The sequence below is a fragment of the Triturus cristatus genome, chromosome 8, assembly GCF_964204655.1.
Source record: "Triturus cristatus chromosome 8, aTriCri1.1, whole genome shotgun sequence".
Taxonomy (NCBI): Eukaryota; Metazoa; Chordata; class Amphibia; order Caudata; family Salamandridae; genus Triturus; species Triturus cristatus.
In genome coordinates this window covers 740,504,224-740,525,982 of record NC_140591.1, presented here as the reverse complement: position 1 = coordinate 740,525,982, position 21,759 = coordinate 740,504,224, and the positions used below count along the sequence as shown (strand labels likewise).

Genomic DNA, 21,759 nt, shown 5'->3' with positions numbered 1-21,759 from the left:
AGACTGATTCGAGAATGTATACACAATTTGTTTGGGGGCATCCCAGACGGAAGTTGTCAAAGAGGGTTGAATCTTTGGGGGATGTAAATAAACTTGAGTTCTTGTTGAAGTAGTTGCTGAGTAGTAGAGATCTGAGGTCCTGTTTGATGCAAGAAAAGGACAGGCTGCGGTGTAGGTCCTTAGGGAGTGAGTTCCAAATCTAGGCAGTGTTTTCAGAGAAGGAGCATGCCAGGCGTTGATTTATTTTTAAGTTTGGGAGGTATGAGCAAAAGAAAGTTGGAGCTTCTCAGAGCCTGGCTTTTTCCTGCTCTCGATAGTTTTGTTTCTAAATATTTGTGGTTTTTCATGGGTAGGGCTTTGTGGGTGATACAAGCTGTCTTGCAGATGCATCTTCCTTCAATGCAAATCTAAGTGAGACTTTTAAGGGTGGATGTAATGTGGTCAAACCATTTGATTCCCGTGACAAGCCTTGCAGCTGCATTGAGAACTGTTTTCAGGGGTGCAAGGTGACTCTTAGGGGTGCCTGACAGGATGGCATTGCTGTAGTCAAGTTTGAGGAAGACTATAGATTGTACTACCATCTTTGATTGTCAGGGGGTATAAACGGTTTGATTTTCTTGGAATGTTTTAGGGCCTGATTCACAGAACTAACTTAAGACAAAATCCTAAACTTACTACCATTTTGATATTCACAGAAGTCACTTACACATTTTGGTATTCACAGAAGGCACTTACTAATTTTGGTATTCAGAGAAGGCACTTACTCATCAATGAGTAAGTGCCTTCTGTGAATACCAAAATGAGTAAGTGACACAAATGATCTGAATAACTTCAGACCCATCTCCAACCTTCCATTCCTAGCTAAAATCCTGGAAAAATGTGTTCTCCTACAACTCACCCAACATTTGGACAACACCAACCACCTAGACCTCCACCAATTGGGTTTCAGAAAAGGATGCAGCACAGAGACAGCAATCCTGAATGTAATAGATGATGTCCACAAATCTCTCGATATGGACCAGTGCTGTCTACTCATACTCCTGGATCTATCTGCAGCCTTCCAAACGGGTGACCACAAACTTCTCATTAAGGTACTCTGAGAAAGAGTCGGAGCAGAAGAGGTGGTCTTACAGTGGTTCTCCTCCTTCCAGCAGAACCAAACCCAACAAATAAAAATCAAAAACCTTACATCTGACCTACTCCCCATCAGCAGGGTTCCCCAAGGATCAGTTCTCTCCCCACACCTCTATAACATCTACATGGAACCCCTCATCACCATACTCAAAAAAGCCAACATCCCCTTCCACCTCTATGCGGATGATACTTAGATCTATCTAGAGACCTCCTCCATTGATGACATCCAAAGATTAAATGACACTCTAAGAGAAGTCCAACACTGGTTATCCCTCAATCACCTGAAACTCAAGCAGGATAAAACAGAAATCCTCCTCATTTCTAACAAAGAACAGAACCCCCTAATCACAGCATGGCTAAAAGCTATCAATGCTCTCCACTGCAATCTCACCCTAGCCGACTCCGTAAAATTGTTGGGAATCACTCTGGATCCAAAATTAGACATGGAATAACACATCAATAACACCGCAAAGAGAGCCTTCCTAAACCTAAAACTACTCAATAAAATAAAACCCTACATCGCTCCCAACGACCTCAAACTAGCTACCCAATCGCTAGTCCTGTCCAAATTAGACTACGGCAATGCAACAGGAACAGCAAAATCTCACCTTGCTTCCCTCGGATCAACTCTTAATGCAGCAGCCAGAATGGTCACCGGAGTGAAGAAATATGAACACATCTCGCCTGCGCTCAGAGAACTAAAATGGCTCCCAATCAAAATGCATGCCAATTTCAGAACTGCCTGCCTCACACACAAAGCCCTGCACACTGGAAAACCTGCATACCTGGCCTCCAAACTAAAGAAGGCCAGTCAGTCAAGGAATCTTAGGAGTACTAACACTCTCCTCTTCATTCCACCAAAAACGCACAAACAAAAAACCCTATCTCGATCCTTCTCAGGAAATGCGCCCAGAATCTGGAACTCCATCCCAATCCATATCAGGACTAACCCCTCCTTTTTAAAATTCAAAAGGCAGCTCAAGGACCTCTACCTCAACCAGTCTCTTCCGAATGGATAGCTTCCACCTTATCGCTGAATCTTGCCCACCACCACTTTATAACTAAGTCTTTTACCCCGCTCACCCCCAACTCGTTCCTTGGTCTCCCCCTCCCGGAAAGGTCTTCGTTTCGACTCAACGTATATATTACTGCTATACTGTTGATCTCTCTGAGACCGGACCTTGTCATGAGTCATTGTATATGCCACTGTTATATTTTGAGATTTCTTTGCTATTAACTCTGTAAAGCGCATACTTTTGATTTGTCACGAATCAATGATTGTATTACTTCTTTTATCGTATAACTTCGTCGCCATTAATGTTGTGAAGCTCTCCGATACCTTCGGGTCAGGCCAGCGCCATACAAAACTCTTAAATAAATTAAATATATAAATAAATAAATAAATAAAGCTCATGGGATTGGAGATCTGGGTGGTGAGACTGCTGTCCGCTGACCGCTGGAGATCCTTTTTGGAGAGTCAAGTTCTCTATGATCAGGGTGTGATTGAGTGTTAATTTGGTCAGGATCACAAGGTCATTTATTATGACGGAGAGGTCTTTAGCTAGAGAATTAGGTTTTTGTTCTATTCGGCTCATGAACAGGGTTAGAAGTTGAGAAGTTGCCTATTCCATGAGTAGGTTGGCAGGCTGTGGGTCCTGATTCTGAAGCATGCGAGTGATCATTGACAGATGCGAGGGAAGTGACATCGAGGTGGGAAATGTGATGTTTTTTTTGGACTGGGGGGATCTGCAACGGGAGTCTGGGGTATGTTTCAGGGGGACTCAGAGCTGCGCGTTCTTGAATTGGGACTCTAACATTTTAGGATGGGGTAGTGGTTAGTTTAGTTCCATAGGTAATTTTGATTGCTTGTGTAATTTGAAGGTGGAGAAGGAAGCTGTTGCTCCATTTTGCTGGGTCTTTAGAGTAGAAAATCAGGTCAGTTTTCGTGGTGCCGTTGCTCATGCTGTAGTAGATATCGGCTATTACTGTTTCTGGAAGTTGTTTGAGTAGGTTGCATTTTAATTATTTTCTTACATTATTTGAGAGATTCCTTTGGTATTTTATGCTGTATGAGTTGAGGCTAAATCTCTTAACTGCTGTGTCATGTGGCTTAGGGTAGGGGTGAGTCATCTTTGTTGTCCCTTGTAGAAGAGTCTCTGTTTGAAAAGAGGTGTATCGCAGTGTAAGTTATATGGAAATAACTGTGCTTAGGGTCAGAGTTCCGAAAGATCAGGGTGAGCAGCTTAGGGCAAATCCGTGGATTGCGGTCCAGTACAATTATGTCTGGCGGGACTTAAAATAATTCTGGGGAGAATGAACAGATATCTCTTGTAGAGCCTTGCAGACCTAGTTTGGTTGCAATCTTATTGTTGTAAAGAGGGAGCCCTTACACTAAGATGGTTGCCCCTGGTTAGTCATATTTATATTGCACATTTATATTGTGAACTTGCAGGGTAGTCATCTTTTACTGCAAAATGTATGGAGGGTGACCATCTCACTACTTCTACACGGAGGTCTCTTTGGGGATGGTTTTCTGTCAAGCAGTGTTGGTATACAATGCTGTTTAGCTTCTGGCATCCTTTAGCTCTTACAGTTAATAAATATTGCTGGGCTAGGGAGGGGGGAGAGGTTCCAAGCAGGGATGGAGCAAAAGCTATTTCTCTTTTGCGCCTAGAAGTAACATTGGTTAACATTCCCAAAGCCTTTTTTCTACTTTTCAAAGTTGTGAGAGTAAGTCCTGTCTTTTTTTTCTGCTCCCATTGCTGATTAATGGACTAACAGTCCACCATGTCAATTAGATTTTGACCCCGGGCAATTACTGGGTCATGATCAGGACTGTAGATATTTCAAGGAAGCAGTGAGCCATGTGAATTGCTAACGTGTCACAAGTTAGACGAGAAACTTCTGTACAGGTTGGGACCTTTGCACATCAACATGCGGGTTGGTAATGGATAGTGTAAAGGACCAGGTGTATTGAAGATTAAATATCAATAAAGACTTTCTATCGGCTGTAACCTGGAAAATAAGAACACCCAGGCAGGTCCAGTCCAGACACAGGGAGTTGCACAGCAGCATCTGGGGACAAGGAGGCTGCAAGCATTCACTCAAGAGCACCACTTGGATAAAGAGGAAAATATAAGGCACTTCATGGACCAGTCACAACAGGAAACCCCTGTTCACTAATGCAACCACTAGCCTTCTGCTAGCTCCTGGGTCAGGATTCATAGGCACACTATAAAGCAATCTATCCTGCCAGCCAACATAGTGCTTCCAGCCACTACATGGCAGATCTGTCTTCCATCCAAAGTCACACTAGTGCAGGACATCAATTTGTGCTTTGCAGAATTCCTCTCAGATTCTTCCTTCAGCAGCTAACACTCCTGTAGCTCTGGCAGTTACACAGACTACAATACCTGGTCCACTTCGAGGATCTCATCTTGCTGTCTTTCTTGAGCAGGGACGGAGGACACCACCGCCTGTCCCTTCTCAAAGTCTCCCCTGATCAGCTTCCTTCCTTCCTCTGGTCTAAGCAAATCTGGGATGGTCCCATTCTTTCTCTGAAACTCACATGCTGCCTGTCCTCCAGTCAGCACAGCTGATTTGGTACAAGCCATGTAGGTTTCTGGTTCTTACATTAAACCAGGAAACATCAGATCTTTGCCCAAGAGACACCCAGCACTTTGCTTTTCTCTCACCTCTACACCAACTTGCAATGGATTTCTTCCTCAAGTCAGGCAATTTGGCACTCCATGTCTTCACTACTGGCTACCAAACCTATGCCACTGGGTTTCAGATACTACCTTTTACCATAGCCCTGGAAAGTAGTTGTGACCCTTAGGGCAAAATACTCCCCCTTGAATAATAGCTTCCAACACAAATTCTATGTTTTTAGATGGTTGTAATAGTGGCATCTGTTTCCCTTCTCCAAAAGTGCATTGCTGCCAAGTTTAGTGCAACATGGCATTCTCAGATCTCTTTAACCACAGTGGCTATCATCTATGCAGCTTGTACAGGGTCATTAATCGGACAGCCTATATTTATGCTTTTCCTTGTGACACTTATAACACGTAATCACCCTGGGCTTGGTGGAACCTCTCTGCCCTCCATTCTCCTTGTGTTCCTGACTTTTGATCCAATTTTCTTTCTGTTTCGGTCCTCCCTTGTGCCCTTGAGCATTGCTCTGGCCCTTACTATTGGATACTGAACAGTCTTCTGAGCTGTCCTCTGTCCCTTTGGCTTAGAGCCATGCTGTTCGAGCCCTTTGGTAGTCCTGTTTTTCAACCTCTTGAAAGCTAACACTGCAAATTTCTCAACATCCTTTTCTGTTAAGGCTAAAGGTATTGCCTATATGTGGTAAAGCACTCCTCCTTGAAACACTCTGTCACTCTCAACTGGTAAAAGGAATGAAAAACGATGCCCTCCATCCCTCTCTCAATACTCATTCCAATCATGCAACACAACATGAACCCAAAAGGTTTTGAATGGAACAGCATATGCTTTCTTGCTGCCTTTATATCTCTGAAGATACGGAAATATTTTCAGCCCAAACCATCTGATCAGTGCTTTCTTCAATCATTTAGAGTTAATTTGCTCAGCCAGAGACATTCTCCCTACGACTGCCATATCTTTTGTGGACAAGTGACTCTTTAGATAGACTGCCTTAAACACTTCATGTAAAGCCTGCGCTCGATAAGTGATCTTAAAATTCACATTCCATTCCAAAATATATTGGCCTTCTACAAATCTATGCAAAAGCTCTTTTGAAACCTTGACAGCACCTCTAGTAGGATTGGAGGAGGGAATAGCTTCTCCCAAGCTGTAGCAGTCTCTGCTCCCATCCTGAGCTTCTATTTCTGTAAAGTTGTCCTTTCTTTCTCCAATTCTATCTCTTTCTCCTTTTCCTTAATTTTTCTTTCCAATTTCCACTCCTCTTGCTTCCTTTTTCTGTCCTCATGGGCTCATTTATCCTATTTCTATTGCCACCTTTCCTCCTTTTCGTGGTGAGCTAATAACCAGATCTCCCTCTCAGACTCTCAGACCTTCTTGTCTTCCTCAGCATTAGCTTTCTAGAGAACCAAATGCAAGTTCAGAGTCTCAACTAAAGTTAACCCACTCGATGGGATACCTCCTGGAGATGATGACAGTGGTACCTTTGAAGTTTGGTGGCAAGCTGATTATCTTGGGGAAATACTGTGAAGTGAATTTGGGAACACACTTGGAGTGTGTCTGGGGAAAGCTGCTGCTAAGGACACTACAGCTCCCTCTCCATTTGTTCCCATAATACTACCTTAGCATGAATCCATCACATAGTCCTCTTTACTGCCCTCTTTGACTATCTGATTCTCAATATAACTCTAAAGGACCCCAGTGTCCATGTTCATGGGATCCTCAACTTTCTATCCAACCACAGATCCCTCAACTGATCTATGGAGAGTGTGGAAATGTCTACCTCCACTAACTTTGTATTTGGCATAGTACTGTGCAGGTACTACTGTGTATAAGCTGGACTTTTTGTTCTGTTGAAGAAATTCAAAACTGTTTTTTGCAGATCCCACCCCACTTGCTCCCCATTGTGAGACCCTGTGTAGTGGGCATCAGGGGTTGCTAGCCTTAACCATGAAGGTTCAGGTAATTTGCCTCCAAGGTTCTGGGGCCCGTCTTACTATGGCTTTGCAAACTGGGCCCAATGCAACTATTTCTGTATTTCACACTCAGAGTAGTGAGGGCGAGCAGTTTCAGGGATATTAGCAAGGTAGTTGGGGTGCAGTCGAATTTAAAGCTCAACAATCAATCAACAGACCCAAAGAAAGTTGAATGTCCAGCCCAGGCCTTTTCTTTGCAGCAAGGAAAGTACTTTACCCAGAATTGCACTAAATACTATACATTACAGTAATCAAATCATGTTAGTGTCCCCGGGTATTACGTTGTCAGATTCTTCACCCATCCCACTCCCTTTATGCCTTCACAGTTCCCAGGTTCTCTTCTGCAATTCTGGGTCCCACCCCCTTTCTTGTGGTAAACAAGGTGTATCGTAATTATAGCATAAGTGTAGTTTGTCCCCCACAATGTGTATATGCGCTCAGTCTCAAGTGGCTTACTCACTTTCAGGCCGCTGTCTTCTTGAAAGGTGCTTAATAGCAGTGTAGCAGCAATAGGCTTATGTGGAGTTCTTTCACTCTCAGTGCAGTGCTCCATTTGGCAGCATGCCCACTCAGCTGCTTATCCCCAGACAACTGAAACTTGGCAGTCCTGAGATGTTACAGTCCCACCCAGACTGTTTCTATGTATCTTCCCTTCGGGTCCTCGCAGACGGTGGTTTTAGTCCACAACCACAGGTACAGTGGCGGCTGGTAGGGAATGGGGGTGGGAAATATAAAAAAAAAAACACTTACCTTTTATGACGGCTGCATCTCTCCTCCGCTCCTGTGCTCTAGAAGAAGCTGCAGGAAGCACCTGTCACACAGGCTCCCCTGAGCCAATCACAATACTGCAATGCAGCTTTGCGATTGGTCTGAGCTCAATCGCGACAGGGAGCCTGTGCATAATCCCCACCAGGCTGTCCATTAAAGCCTGGCGGGAAATATGCAAAGTGCGGATGACTGCTTGACCGGCCAAGCAGTCATGCACATTTAGTGCACAGTCCTCTCCTCCTCCCACCCTGAGCTCCCAACCCAACCCACCCTGGCCTAACCCAACCCGCAGCAATCAAAAATAAAACGATAATAACATTGTTATTATCATTTTATTTTTTGCCTTTTCACTGCTCTATGAGCAGTGGGGCGACGCTCCTCCTCCTTAGCGGAGGAGCCGCTACTGCACAGGTATAGCCTTCAACACGGCGTTTGACACTTGGACAGTTGCACCCTGCACTATATATTTATAAAAATGCATTTCTATTACCTTTAAATGTGAAGCCCAGATGCCATCTTTACAAATAATGTATTCTGTAGCTCTAGCTCTATTGCTCAGCAAAGTTAAGCAGGATATACTCTGCTGGCCCAGTCAGCTCTGCCATACTTGAATAACCATTTGCCCTGTGTTGCTAATCAATTTTAAAATGCTAATCTGACAATATCACCAGTTTAAAACAACGCCTGTTAGCATTGCCAATGCACCTTGTTTTTTGTATATAGGAATGCAGTCTGTTCACCTGTATGTCAGGGACTTCAGAAACTGTTATCAATTTCCATTCCGAGAACACTACAATCTGAAGTATAAATATTTGTGACACTGTTGCAGAGTTACCCAGACACACAGAAGATCCTCACATGAGGAAATCTAATTACTGAATGAGTAGAATAAGGCTCTATTGACATACACCAGCATGTGTTTCTTATACAATAGAAAATCCTTTACAAAGCACAGGTACTTGAGTCAAATACGCATATGTCATTGAGCTTTAAAAGCTTTAAGAAGTTTGTGAGGATTTGCTATGATGACAATGCTGATTTCACGTTGTGCAATTTAGGCATGGACTCTGGAGGAGCAGCCCGCATTCTTTATTGGCTTGGTGGATCCGGAGGCCTGCCTACAAATGAGACAACTTTTGCCAAGATCCTGCAACAGCAAGGCTACACCACTGGAATGATAGGTACAGTGCATTTATGTATTTCATCCAGAGGAGTGACTGTTTGATAAAAATGAGATTTTGTGGACTCTAGAAGGTAGGTATTCATTTATATCAGTCAAGAGTCACATGATGAGGAGAAGGTAGTGAGTTTTTATTCAGGTTAGGCCTATTTTGCAGCTTCACTTTGGTCTCCATCCTCCCTATAACTGTAGGTAACTGCCAGGCTAGCCCCAAAACACACACACATCCCCAGGCAAATTTCAGATTTTCCAGGTGAGCCTCACATCCACAAGGATGAATGTCATGAATCAGGCAAGAAAGCTCGGGGTTTGGGTCTCATGCCTTGAAACATTTGTAAAATGGTTGTGTTTCATAGAACTAAATGATATGACTGAATATGCTAGAGTTCTCTTACCTCAGTCTGCATACAAGTCAGACTGACAGGCTGCTACACTGAGGATAGTGACCAATGGTCAAATTGGCCATGGCTGCTCGATGTGTTAGTGATATTGCTCATATAGCCATATCTTCATATTGTGCCAGAGTTGTTAAGAAATAAAACGTACTCTTGGGGCTGGCCTTAGCGCTGGTGGTGCCTAGTGCAACAATCAGTTTTGGCACCTCCACCCCATGACCTCCTTCTCGGATTGTCTCATGGAGAGATGAGGGGAAAAAGTGCTCCTCATATCTCCAATCATAAGTTATTGCTAAACATAGTGCATCCCCTGAGGTAAGCGCCCTCCTCCACATGTCAGCACCTAGTGCGGTCGCACCAGTGGCATTGCCCTGAAGCCATCTCTGCTTACTCTCAGAACACAGCTTAGGCATACTTGCAATCTCTCCTCACTCAAAATAGTTCTCAAACCTTTTATCCAAAAAATGCCTATGTCATGCTTTTCCTCCAATTGCTTACCTCTCATACCTGTTTCCTTATTTTCTCCGAATCTCTTCTCAATTACCACCGCAGGGGCCCCTCATTTTCCTGTCCCCTTCTCCACCTTTTTCTCTCACCCTATAGTTTTGAAGTGTCCCTGTTGTTTAGCAATTACTAGACAAGTAGCCAGCAAGATGTAACTTGTGCTTTTTTCACATGCTCCCTTGTTCTTATTTAATGTTAGCACTTTGAAGCGGCCCTGGGATTGTCTAGGTGCTATACAAACAACCATCATGAAATTAAACTTGTCTGCGGGCACATGCAGTCAGCTCCTTTCTCAACAACAGTGTAGATGACGTTCAATTGCCAGATTTATCTTTGCTATAGCCCTATGATTAGAGTCATACCTAAAACATAGCTATTTGCCTAGCTAGTCATTCTGTCTACAAAGCAATCTTTATAAGCTGTCCAATTGACAACTCACTACCCAGCACAACTAAAATTGACAAAGTATTTTGGCACAACCATCCATGCACATGACAGACTACAACAACCTTTAACAGCATGAAACAGTTTTTTCCTCCACATTAACACAGATTAACACACCCCAAAAACCATACGTAAGCGATCGTTGGAAACACAGGTGGCTCCTCCACTAGGGCGGAGGAGCATGGCCCCACTGCTTTCTCGCAGTGCAAAAAGCAGAAACATAAAGTGGTAATAACTTCCCATTATTAACATTTTATGTTTAGTTGAGGGCAGGTGGGTGGGCGGTCTGCTCCACGAGCAGCCAGGGCAGAGAAGGAGTGGTGTACCTACTCCTGAGGGCACAATGACTGTTTGGTCGGCCCTCTGGGGCTGCCCAAACCACTCATGCTCATACTGCCCTTTCTCCATGCAGTCTGCAATTAGCCTGCATGGAGAACATAGCCTCCCCGTAGGCCCCTGGCTGGGTGGTGTCCCCACCACCAACCACAACGCTGCCATTGCAGCATTGTAATTGACTTAGGGTAGGGGAGGGAAGCTGCCTGCTTCCTGTTCCTGCTGGAGGCAGGAGAGCAGGAGCAGGTGCGGAGAAAATGCGGGACCGGGCTGGCAGACAGGTAATTTTTTTATTTATTATTAAATTGACCCCACCCTCCTCACTGAACCCTCCCTGCGCCACCCCGGCTGCCCCCACCTGCGTTTATATCGGCAGCGAGTGTTTGGAAATCCTAGAACCGTTCAAAAGTACATTATTAAGAGAGTGCTTCAGTGCCATCCTAAAGATATAAGGCCCTATGCAAGTGCTGGTGTCATAACCTGACGTAGAGACCTCAATTCTAAGGACATATGAGGTTCTCCAGGCCCATCTAGAGTGTCATCAATCAAAACAACGAGAGAGTGTGCCTTAGGTTTAGCAGAAGAGCACTACTGTAGCTACCTTTTTGGTTTCTTTAGAAAGCCCTCACTCACCAACCTGGTTGGTGACATGCTTCATCATCGGGCCCCACCGGGAGAGGCCGAATGCCACCCCGGTGTGCTTCGACGCCAGAACTACTGCGGAGCTGGTTTGTTTGTGAGTGGTGTGTAGTGATTTAAAAATGTACTGTTTGTATCTACAAAAATAATGTTAATGGGAGTCAAACAGACATATATAAAAACAAGGTAATGGACGTATGGACTGAATAAATTGTTCAGATCACTTTAGTGTGGTCAACATGTTTCAGCCTATGTCTTATTTATAACAGGCATTCGACAGGACCTTAGGTGTGTGTGAAACCCCGGCGGTGTGGGCGCGCTAAGGTCCACCCTAACCTGGGGTTATGGATGTGAAAACAATTTCGTAAAAAATCAAAATTGTGAAAAAAAATAATAATAATATGAAAAAAGTGTTTTCTGGTGACTCCCGCAATGGAGAGGAACCGAGTTTATTCTGGATAATAAACAAATGGACAAAGACAAATGAAAAAGAAAGACACACATGCAAGGATTAGACATGGCCTTGCCGGTTTGTCAACAAAAGATATTCAGTAAAAAATGCTCTGCGTGGTGCACTTAAGCCTTAGCGCTGAACTGTTGTGCTATTTATTAGATCAGAGAGTGCTTTACACGCTGTAGGTAAATTGTGTCAATAACCTTAAAACATAAACGGATATAAATGGCCCAAGACAGAGATTAGCATTATAGCAAATTCATTGTGAAAAAAACACTATGCGCAGAAAAAAAAACACAAAGTGTTGATGGGCACTAAGCATAAATTGGTTAAATAATATCTCACTTTAGGTGTAGAAAGTCACTACACCATGGGTCTCGGGAGGGGGGTGGAAGCTACAATGGCATACAATATATTCTGTATTACAATCCCACAACCTTTGTCAGCAGGTTTGATTGTAATTGTGGTATTAGTCTTGAGACTATCGAGGGCTTTGTACTCAAGGGCACTGAGATTTTTAAATTGTTTTGGTTCGTCCAGTTTCTCAATTTCCAAGTAGACTGCCTGCTCGAAAGCCGTAACCTCAGCAGGTATTGTATAGGGTGGTGGTGTGAAGGTTGATTTGTTTCTAAAACCAGTATCTTCCTGGTTAGTATCAAGGGCGGTCTCCTCTCTTCCTTCGAAAAAGGCTTTCAATTTCAGTTTTCTAAAGAAATTGGCAAGCTCACAATGGACACGAAATTTGTCAAGACGTGCAGTGGGTACGAAACCCAGGCCTTTTTCGAGGACTTGTGTCTCAAGGGGGGACAACGGGACACTGGAGAGATTGACAACTAGACTCCCTGGGCACTCGTGCTCGCTTGTTGTTGATTGGCTGATTTGCTGCGAGTGTTGTCGCCCACTGGGTCGTCTTGCTGCCATCGGACCTGGTTCTGTCCTCTTCTCTTCCCTCTTCCTCTCCTGCCCCGCTCTAAAAAAGGCGGTCGGTAGGAGTTGGGTTGGTAGTGGGGTGTCTGCATATAGCCGGGGTTCCAGCCCATCAGGGGACTCTGGGGATGTTGGAAATGCATGGGATGTATCCCTCCACCTGGCATCTGATAAGGGTTCCACATAGGTGGGGGGAATAAAGGTCTGGCTGTGCCTCTTGAAGTAGATGAGTTTCCATCTGAGAAATCTGAGTTTGTGTTATTCTTCACTGGGGGAATGTATGCCGGGTCTGCGTATGGATAGCTTTTTTCAAAAGAGAACTTTTTCAGATCTTTCTGAAATTTTGTTATTTTGGCCTGTGTCAGACCCTCTTTATATTCATTAATTTCTTCATTTATTTCATCTAATTTATTTTTGTATCCAGTCAGGGTAGTTTTAAAGAGACCTTCAGTCTGTTGGATCTCTCTCATCAGTGTTTCCGAGAGTCTCACTGCTGTTTTAATTATTAAGACCATCCAGTCACGTGTGCAGTGCTAGGCGATCATTGCCCATTCTCGCCTGAAAGTAGCATCTTCTAAGAAGATTTGTTGGGCATTTGTTACTAGAAGGCCTTTTAGTGCGGTGTTCGTGCGTAAGTATTCAGTCAGAATGGTTCCATGCAAAATTGTTCTTATCCTATTTCTCTTTTGGTCAGAAAGTTTATCCCATTCAGTGGTATGAGTAATGGCCTGTGAGATGGTAGGATCTGCAAAAAGGGAGGAGCGTGCCAAAATAGCATCAACCTCCGAGTCTGGGTAGGTAAGGCCCAAAAAATCCATGGTGGAAAAAGGCACACCACCTGGTTCGGAAGGTAAGGAATCTGTGAAGAGAATTCTTCAGCAGAATGTCCATCTAGAGTGTCCACTTCCTGCTTGATGGACCTTTTTAGGCTTCAATTATTTGCTTTGACATTGTTAACAAGGTGAGGAGTTGGGACCTTTATGGGGTCTCTCTGTTCTCCCACTTGCCAATTAAAAGGCTAAGGGGCACATGCAACAAGCTAGGCTTTGGCAATTCCTTAATTTTGATTTTGAAGGAATCGCAATTAGGAAATCGCAGAAGCTTATGCATGTAGGAATCGCTAAAATATTAGGGATTCCTACAAATTCCTTAATTGCGACTCGCAATTTGCGAGTCGCAATTAAGGAATGGCTTCCCATTCATTCCTATGGGCCTACAGGCCCATAGGAATGAATGTGAATTGCATGCGCAATTTGCGAGCACCCAATAGGTACTCGCAAATTGCGCAGGCAATTTCAAGGGTTCAAGGGTGCCAAAAGGACAACCTGTTGCACCCCTGAAATTGATATGTGCACCCATGTTGCGCGCACACATGCCCCAAGGGCATGTGTGTGTGTAACTTGGAACTTTGAAAAATGCACTTTAGTTCATTTTTCAAAGTTTTTGCATATTACCATCAAGTTCAAATTGATGGTAATTTGCGACCCCTATTTGCGAAATCGATATTTACGATTTCATCATGCATTGCATTCAGGGAATCGCAATTTGCAATTCCCTAAATGCAATCGCAATTAAGTAATCGCTATTTTTACGATTTCTCCAATTGCGATTTTTTCATTTGGGATGATGCATCCGGTCGCAAAGGGGCAGATTCTGCAAATCTGCCCGTTTGCGACCAGGTTTTCACTTGATGCATGTGGCCCTAAAATCTTAAATGTGGGATGTAGCAGTATATTGATGAGATGACTCTCAGGTCGCCACCCACGGTCCGTGCAGGTAACAGCGGTGAGGCGGTGAAGCAGCATGGGGGAGGGGGGATTTTGTGAGATGATGCAGAGGATAAATTAAATAAATAATTAATTTTCCCTCTGCATCGTCTCCTGAAATGCCCCCCCACGCAGTCGGACTGCCCTACCTCTGTTACCTGCACGGACCACAGCTGCAGGTCACCATAACCTTCATCCTTCACCGACTTGATTTGCAGAAGGTGTTATGAAGGTAAACATGGATCCAGTCAGTGTAGCTATCTGTGGTTCAGCTAGTGCAAAGGCATTGGGCACCAGAGGTGAAAGTGGCCCAGCCCTGTCTCTATCAGCTGTTGCTACAGAGCTGAGCCCCTCAAGGTCTACAGTGAGCTTTCCTGTCTGACCACTTCTCTGTTCTTATGACAGACAATTGGCACCAAAATAAAAGTGCCCCCCACCCGGTAGTGAATCAGACAACAAAAAATTGCATTTTTCCTAAAGCATGTATATGTTATAAACATTTAGGGCCTGATTCACAGAACTAACTTAAGACAAAATCCTAAACTTACTACCATTTTGGTATTCACAGAAGGCACTTACTCATTTTGGTATTCACAGAAGGCAATTACTCATTTCGGTATTCACAGAAGTTAGGAGTCCTAACTTTAGGACTCGTAAATGCCTTCTGTGAATACCGAAAGTCTTAAAATTAGGATTTTTCTCAGTTTAGTAGTAGTATAGTTAGGACTCCTAACTTTAGGACTCCGAAATGCCTTCTGTGAATACCGAAAGTCTTAAAATTAGGATTTTTCTCAATTTAGTAGTCCTAAATTTAGTAGTCCTAAATTTAGGACTCCTAAATGCCTTCTGTGAATACCGAAAGCCTTAAAATTAGGATTTTTCTCAGTTTAGGAGTCCTAAGGTTAGGACTCCTAACTTTACAACTACTAAACTGAGAAAAATCCTAATTTTAAGGCTTTCGGTATTCACAGAAGGCATTTAGGAGTCCTAAATTTAGGACTACTAAATTGAGAAAAATCCTAATTTTAAGACTTTCGGTATTCACAGAAGGCATTTAGGAGTCCTAAAGTTAGGAGTCCTAACTATACTACTACTAAACTGAGAAAAATCCTAATCTTAAGATTTTCGGTATTCACAGAAGGCATTTAGGAGTCCTAAACTTAGGAGTCCTAAATTTAGGACTACTAAATTGAGAAAAATCCTAATTTTAAGACTTTCGGTATTCACAGAAGGCATTTAGGAGTCCTAAAGTTAGGAGTCCTAACTATACTACTACTAAACTGAGAAAAATCCTAATTTTAAGACTTTCGGTATTCACAGAAGGCATTTAGGAGTCCTAAAGTTAGGACTCCTAACTTCTGTGAATACCGAAATGAGTAAGTGCCTTATGTGAATACCAAAATGAGTAAGTGCCTTCTGTGAATACCAAAATGGTAGTAAGTTTAGGATTTTGTCTTAAGTTAGTTCTGTGAATCGGGCCCTTAAACACTTGCAGCAAGTTTGAGAGAAGTGCCCCAGCAACCCCTGTTATACCAGCTACAGTGGATCAGGGAATTCATTTGTGAAAAACTATCACTTCACATGAATAAAACAATTGGATTTAGACACAGAACAAAAGAGAAGGAAACTAATAATGACAAGGTACCTGTGAGAAGTTGGCCTGGTATATGCTTCCACTAATTAAAGTGGGCACCTTGCACCAGTCCAAACAACCCTTATGGTGATTAGGTTAAAGATAACCTTCATATGTTTAAATGCGTTTAATAGCATTTTCAGAAATATAAACACACAACAGAGACATGAGCAAAGCATTGCAAAAGGAAGTACAAGCTTCCCGTAATCTGTTAACCACAGAAAGTTTATTGAACATACAGCATATATTGTAAGCAAAAACAATGCCCTTTGTAAGGTGGAAGTCTGAAGTAAACATTCTATCTTTGTCTCAACCCAAAAACATAAACCCCTCCCCCAGTCCGGTACACTCTGTAGCTCCAGAAACAAGTCTACAATCCACCTTAGCAACAACGGACATTAAGTAACCAAAGATGATGCTTGTTCGTTCCATAAATCCGAAAGGTGCAGCACTCTTAGGTAATTGGGCTGGGTTATTTCATTAAACTCAGACGAGAGTAATGTTAGGAAAGGTCACCAAACTTTCTGAAAGGAATCTGTGGTGCAGGGGAGGCTGGTGGATTTTGAAATCGGTGGGGCGCAAAATTAGTACCCTTGTACAATGCGCAAGCGAGCGAGCGAAGCAAGCGAGCCCGAACTGAAAAAGGAGGGTGCAAGAAAATTTTGCAAAAAATGTATTCAAATGGTGGGTTTTACACCACATATTTACTGTAAATTTTTGCAAAAACGGGATCCAAATATAGCATTTTAAAGCACAAGTGTGAAGAAAACATTACAAACATATCAAAAATGTGCCCAATCCTCTAACTGGTCTGCTTGCAAAACGACCCCGAGCCAAGCACACACAGCCAATGGGAAGAGGCCCTCTAAGTGTTTTCTACCTGTAACACATCTCTTCCTCTTTACTGTATTGGTTAATGAAGTCATCAAGGCTCACACCATTGGTAAGACCGTACATTGCAAATACTTTGAGAATTAGATGGCGAAAGAGATCCATCCCAGGATTGCAGTTCATCCTTGATTTTTTTAAGATTACCCAGACAAACAGAAATTATATTTCAGCAAACTGTGTTTATTTTGCAAAATATAGCATGTATATACTATAAATGTACACTGACAGAAAGTCCACATAAAAGATATTGAGGTGCAAAACATACAAACCTGACGACAAGATTTTGGGTGGAAAGCAAAGATATACTGAAAAAGATAGATATGGTTTATAAAGTGTTTCAAAATTTACAATAGAGAAAAAGGAGTTAACACAATAAGTTTAATTTTGAAATTGAAACATAAATAATAAAACATAAATGTAGAGCATTACAAGAACAAAAATTGAAATCAGTGAAGAAAGTAGTTTGCATTTAGGGCCTCATTTATGAGGTTTTGCTGTAGGGCAGAACAGTAGGCCTTCCTGCTGCGCTGCCCTACAGGAAAAGAAAAGGGCACAAATGTACCGTATCTATCAGCAGATACGGCACATTCCTGTCCTTTCCCCATGCACCGGCACACAATAAGCTGCTGTGCGCCAATGCAGGCCCTGTTGCACTATGGGGTACTGGAACCTGCATTGCGGGCAATTACAAGAGGCGTTTTCCTCTTTCCCTGTGTGCTGCAGAAGGCACTATGCATAGAAAAAAGAAAAATGAGGCGAAATAAAGAGATTTCTCCGCGTTGTACCTCTACGTTTTTGGTGCTACTTCAGATTACCGATTTCTCGTAAATCTGGGGCAGCGTCAAAAGCCATGGATGTTGCTGGGAACGCCTCCAGCAACACGCATTGCACGCAGAAAACTGCGTTAAAGGGGAACATATTTACGAGGCAGCATTAAGCCAAAAAAAGTGGCTTAGTGCTGCCTCGTAAATAAAAATCCTGCACCATGGAACATCACAAAAAGAGACATTGCAGCAGCGCAAGGGGCCTCATAAATGAGGCCCGTAATGTACAAAAGAAAAGTGAAGTATAAAATGTAAACTTTAATTTGGCATTAACAAATAAATAAAACCACACCAAGTGGTTAGCATGGTTAAGAAAATATTGTTAAATAAACACAAATATGTTAAAGTGGCAAAGCTTGGTTTCCACTCTTTATATTGGAACAATAATATTTAACGAGTAACAGTAATTTATAAAATGTAAACTTTTAAGCAGCATCGGCAAATAAAGACCACACACACAGAAAAATAACTGTGCAAACCCAAAAGACGGAAAAATGAAAAGATGGAGTGATGAGGGAAGGGCACATAGACAGACAGTGTAAGGAGCTAAGGATAGAGAGAGAAAAGAAAAGGGAAGGGCACATGGACAGACAGAGTGAGGAGCTAAGGATAGATGGAGAGAATAGGGAAGGGCACATGGACTGACAGTGTAAGGACTCGAGCTAAGGATAGACAGAGAGAAGAGGGAAGTGCACATAGACAGACAGTGTAAGGAGCTACAGGTACCTTGATATTCAGTGTGAGGAGTTGAGGGCACTTATCTTGAGTAGCTTATCTGGAGAGACTCTGCACTGCCTGAGGAGCTCACGGCACACAGTCAGGCAGTGCAAGGAGTTTGTTGCATGGACAAGCAGCGTGAGGATCTTGGGGTACTTAGAGGGGTAGTATGGGGAGCTTTGGGCATCGGGGGAATGGTGATATCCTTGGGGAATATAGTAGAAGCGTGAGGAAGTTGAGACACATGGGCAGACAGTGCGAGGAGTTTGGTGCATGGACAGGCAGTGTGAGGAGCTTGTGGCACATAGACTGTGTGAGGAGCTTGGGACACATAGTGTGAGGAGCTGGGGGCACCCGGGCAGTGTGTAGAGCTTTGGGCACACAGGCGGCGTGAGGAGCTTGGGGCACATAGTGTGAAGAGCTAGGGGCACCCGGGCAGTGTGAGGAGCTTGGGGCACACAGGCATCGTGAGGAGATTGGAGCACACAAGCATCGTGAGGCGATTAGGGTACAGAGACGGGTAGGGTGAGCTATGAGGAGCTTGGGGGTCTGGGCAGAAGGGTGATGACGCATGTCCTCTCCCTGTCGCTCGATCTTTTAAACACTCTTAAGTCCACGCTTCTATGTGAAAAGCATGCCCGCTGCACTGCGTGCCTTTGGGCATAGTATAAATGTGCCAAAGAGAAATACACCTAAACGTAAGCTTGTAGTAGAGAGCGCGCTGCGAAGCTTCAATCTATGGGCCCCTCTCTTCGCACCTGCTGTAGCGCCTGGAAGCATTACAGGCACTATCGTTCACTATTGAAGACAAGTGTGCAGGTGAGAATGGCCTCGCCTCTCCTGGGCCCTAATCCCGGCCTCGCGCCCACAGCTCTTAGGGGCCCGTGCCTTTGAGGCGCTACTGGAGGTCTTGTTTACATTGGAATCCCCCAATGAAAACAGGGTGTTCCTTAAAACCACTGTCTGGCTTCACCGAAGCCTGGGAATCCTGGCCCTCTCGTGCACACAAAAAGTGCTGATGGATGTCTGTCTGTCAGTGCCTCGAGCCTTTGTCTGACAAAGTGCCCGTCTTTCTGATGCCAGCCGCTCGCAGCTTTGCCTTTCGCCGTCACAAATGCGGAGATTCGGGTTCTGACACACAGAAGTGATTCACAACCGATTTTGCGTACTTATGTTGTCTCCATGGCTTCACTTTTTTAATTCGTGCATAGAAATAGCCACTCCTCCGTCAAAGAATGAGGATTTGCAGTTCCAAAGTTAGGGCCAGACATACTAAAGGATTTTACCATTGTAAACCCTGCATTTGCTAAGTCATTTGGTTTGCGTTCGCAAAATTGCTTTTTGTAATGTAGGAAACCCATTTTACGAGTCGGAAAATATTTTGCAACTCGTAAAACAGGTTTTGCGACCCACAGGGAACTGCAGTTTGGAAGGGGCGTAAAATAGGTGTTTCTTCCAAATTGTGCATCGGTGCCAATGCTTTACGACTACAGTTGTGGTCGCAAATCATTGTACAGTTACCAGTTACTCAAAGGAGGTGGTGACAGATTCGTAAAAAGGAAGTGCCCCCTTGGTGGCAATGTCTGCTCTCCCTGGTGTTTTCCCAGCTGTAAAACGTTTATGTTTTTTAAAGCAGCACAGTCCAATGCCCACTTAGCTCATAGCTAGAAATGTCTCTGCAGTGCCAACCTGGTAACACACGCACATTTAACGTGTTTCCAAGGTGATGCTGGGAATGGTCCATCTGCAGATTAATGGGTGAAGTGGGATCTCCAAGTAGAAATGTATTTTAGTCATTGAGAAATATAAAAAAAATGATACTGGCCGCTGCTGTGATGCCTACTTTTAAAGGCAGAAATGTAATTTCTGCTTTCATAGCGAGTAATCGGTGACGTATTAGGCAACGCAAATGGCGTTAGGTACTCACATCGGCAATTTTACATTACACATGGTTTGGAGCATACGAAAAAAAAGAAACGAAAATAAAAATATCCGAGGTTCGGGCGTGGATATATTTATACCTTTACGCACAAAGATTTTCATTTGAAACACTTACATTACCAAAAGCCTTTCTTTTGCTCAGCTCACTCCTCCTTGGTCTCCCCTACTCACCCCCACCCCACCAAAAAGAAAAATTACCCAACCGTCACTTTAAATCTTTAATCTACATGCTGTTAACACCTCCTCGAACACTTCTACATACTTACATACAAACACTACTTTAACAACTCTTTCAAGTAAGCAGACCGGCGCCACCACGCCGACTTGGCCCAGAGCCCGTACTTCCGCCTCACGCTTTAGCTTTACCCGCCTGTGAGAGTGAGACGTGTTGGGGTGACAGGAGGCACATCCTGTGCGGGGCTCACACTGCTCACTTCTCTTTAGTGGAGAAGTTACAGCATGAGGTCATGCCAGGTGAGCGTTGTAGGGGAAGGGAAATCCTTTAAAGCGGGTCATTTTCTCTTTGGATTTCCCTTCTCTTTTTGAAACTCAGGAGCAGCAACATTGTTGTGGTTTCACCAGGGCTTAAGTGGAAGCTTTATCAATATTCTATACAAGCCATAGTAGCTGCTTATTTACCCTATGCAACTAACAACCATTGACAAAGCCAATAGGGCTGACTTGTATTTATGATGTTACTTGTTGTATCATACATTTGGATGCAATGAAGGAGACAGCAAAATACAAGTCAGGGGCACACTATGCTATGCACAGATTTTTAGTTTAGTGTTTTAAGCCACGTCCCTTTGAGAGACCCCCCCCCCGAGTTTTTTCATCCCACTTAAAGCCCTGGCAGACAGGGTTCAGCCATTAGTGATCTAAAAATATATTAAAATGCTTTATTAGAGATGTTTTCCCAACCTTGGCTTCATTCTTTTAATAGAGCAAACCAATACAGGATTGGGCACATTTTTGACATGTTTGTAATGTTTTCTTCACACTTGTGCTTTAAAATGCTATATTTGGATCCCGTTTTTGCATAAATTTACAGTAAATATGTGGTGTAAATCCCACCATTTGAATACATTTTTTGCAAAATTTTCTTGTGGGGGGAATTCCCCCCGCACCCTCCTTTTTCAGTTCGGGCTCGCTCGCGCATTGGACAAAGGTACTCATTTTGCACCCCACCACTTTCAAAATCCACCAGCCGCCCCTGCTTGCGGCTCTGCTGTAATGGATTGTGAGATGGCTGAATGCGTGCCACTTGGAGGACCTGGTGACTCATGAGCCAGGACTCGTGCATTTGCGAATTGTTGAGCTGTTTGACCTCAGCGGGATGGGCAGGCCACCGGCTCAGCTGTTTCTGGAGTTGGCTCATTACTGCTTCTGCCGCAGCCTGCGAGTCACGTGTAGTGTGATCCCATATGCACCGTCCCTCACTTTAACAGGCACAACCAGAAGGCGCTGTGCAATCTCGAGGGCAGAACTAATGCAATGGGAGGAGGCATGTATGCTCACAGTAGGTGACCTATAAAGTGAAGGACAATTATTGCCTTTTGGTACGATT

The 21,759-nt window shown here is 43.7% G+C and overlaps 1 protein-coding gene across 9 annotated transcripts in view; it reads left to right on the top strand.

Moving 5' to 3' along the window:
• The window catches only part of LOC146804998 (arylsulfatase D-like), a 480,817-nt gene that overhangs the window by 213,058 nt on the left and 246,000 nt on the right, over window positions 1-21,759 (top strand). For all 9 annotated transcript variants that reach the window (XR_014967772.1, XM_085622134.1, XM_085622142.1 and 6 more), the window contains exon 5: window positions 8,603-8,725. Coding sequence is in view for 8 of the 9 variants with exons in the window: in XM_085622134.1 (XP_085478260.1) it covers window positions 8,603-8,725 (123 nt within the window). In the remaining variant the exon portion in view is untranslated. The remainder of the gene's footprint in view (window positions 1-8,602; window positions 8,726-21,759) is intronic.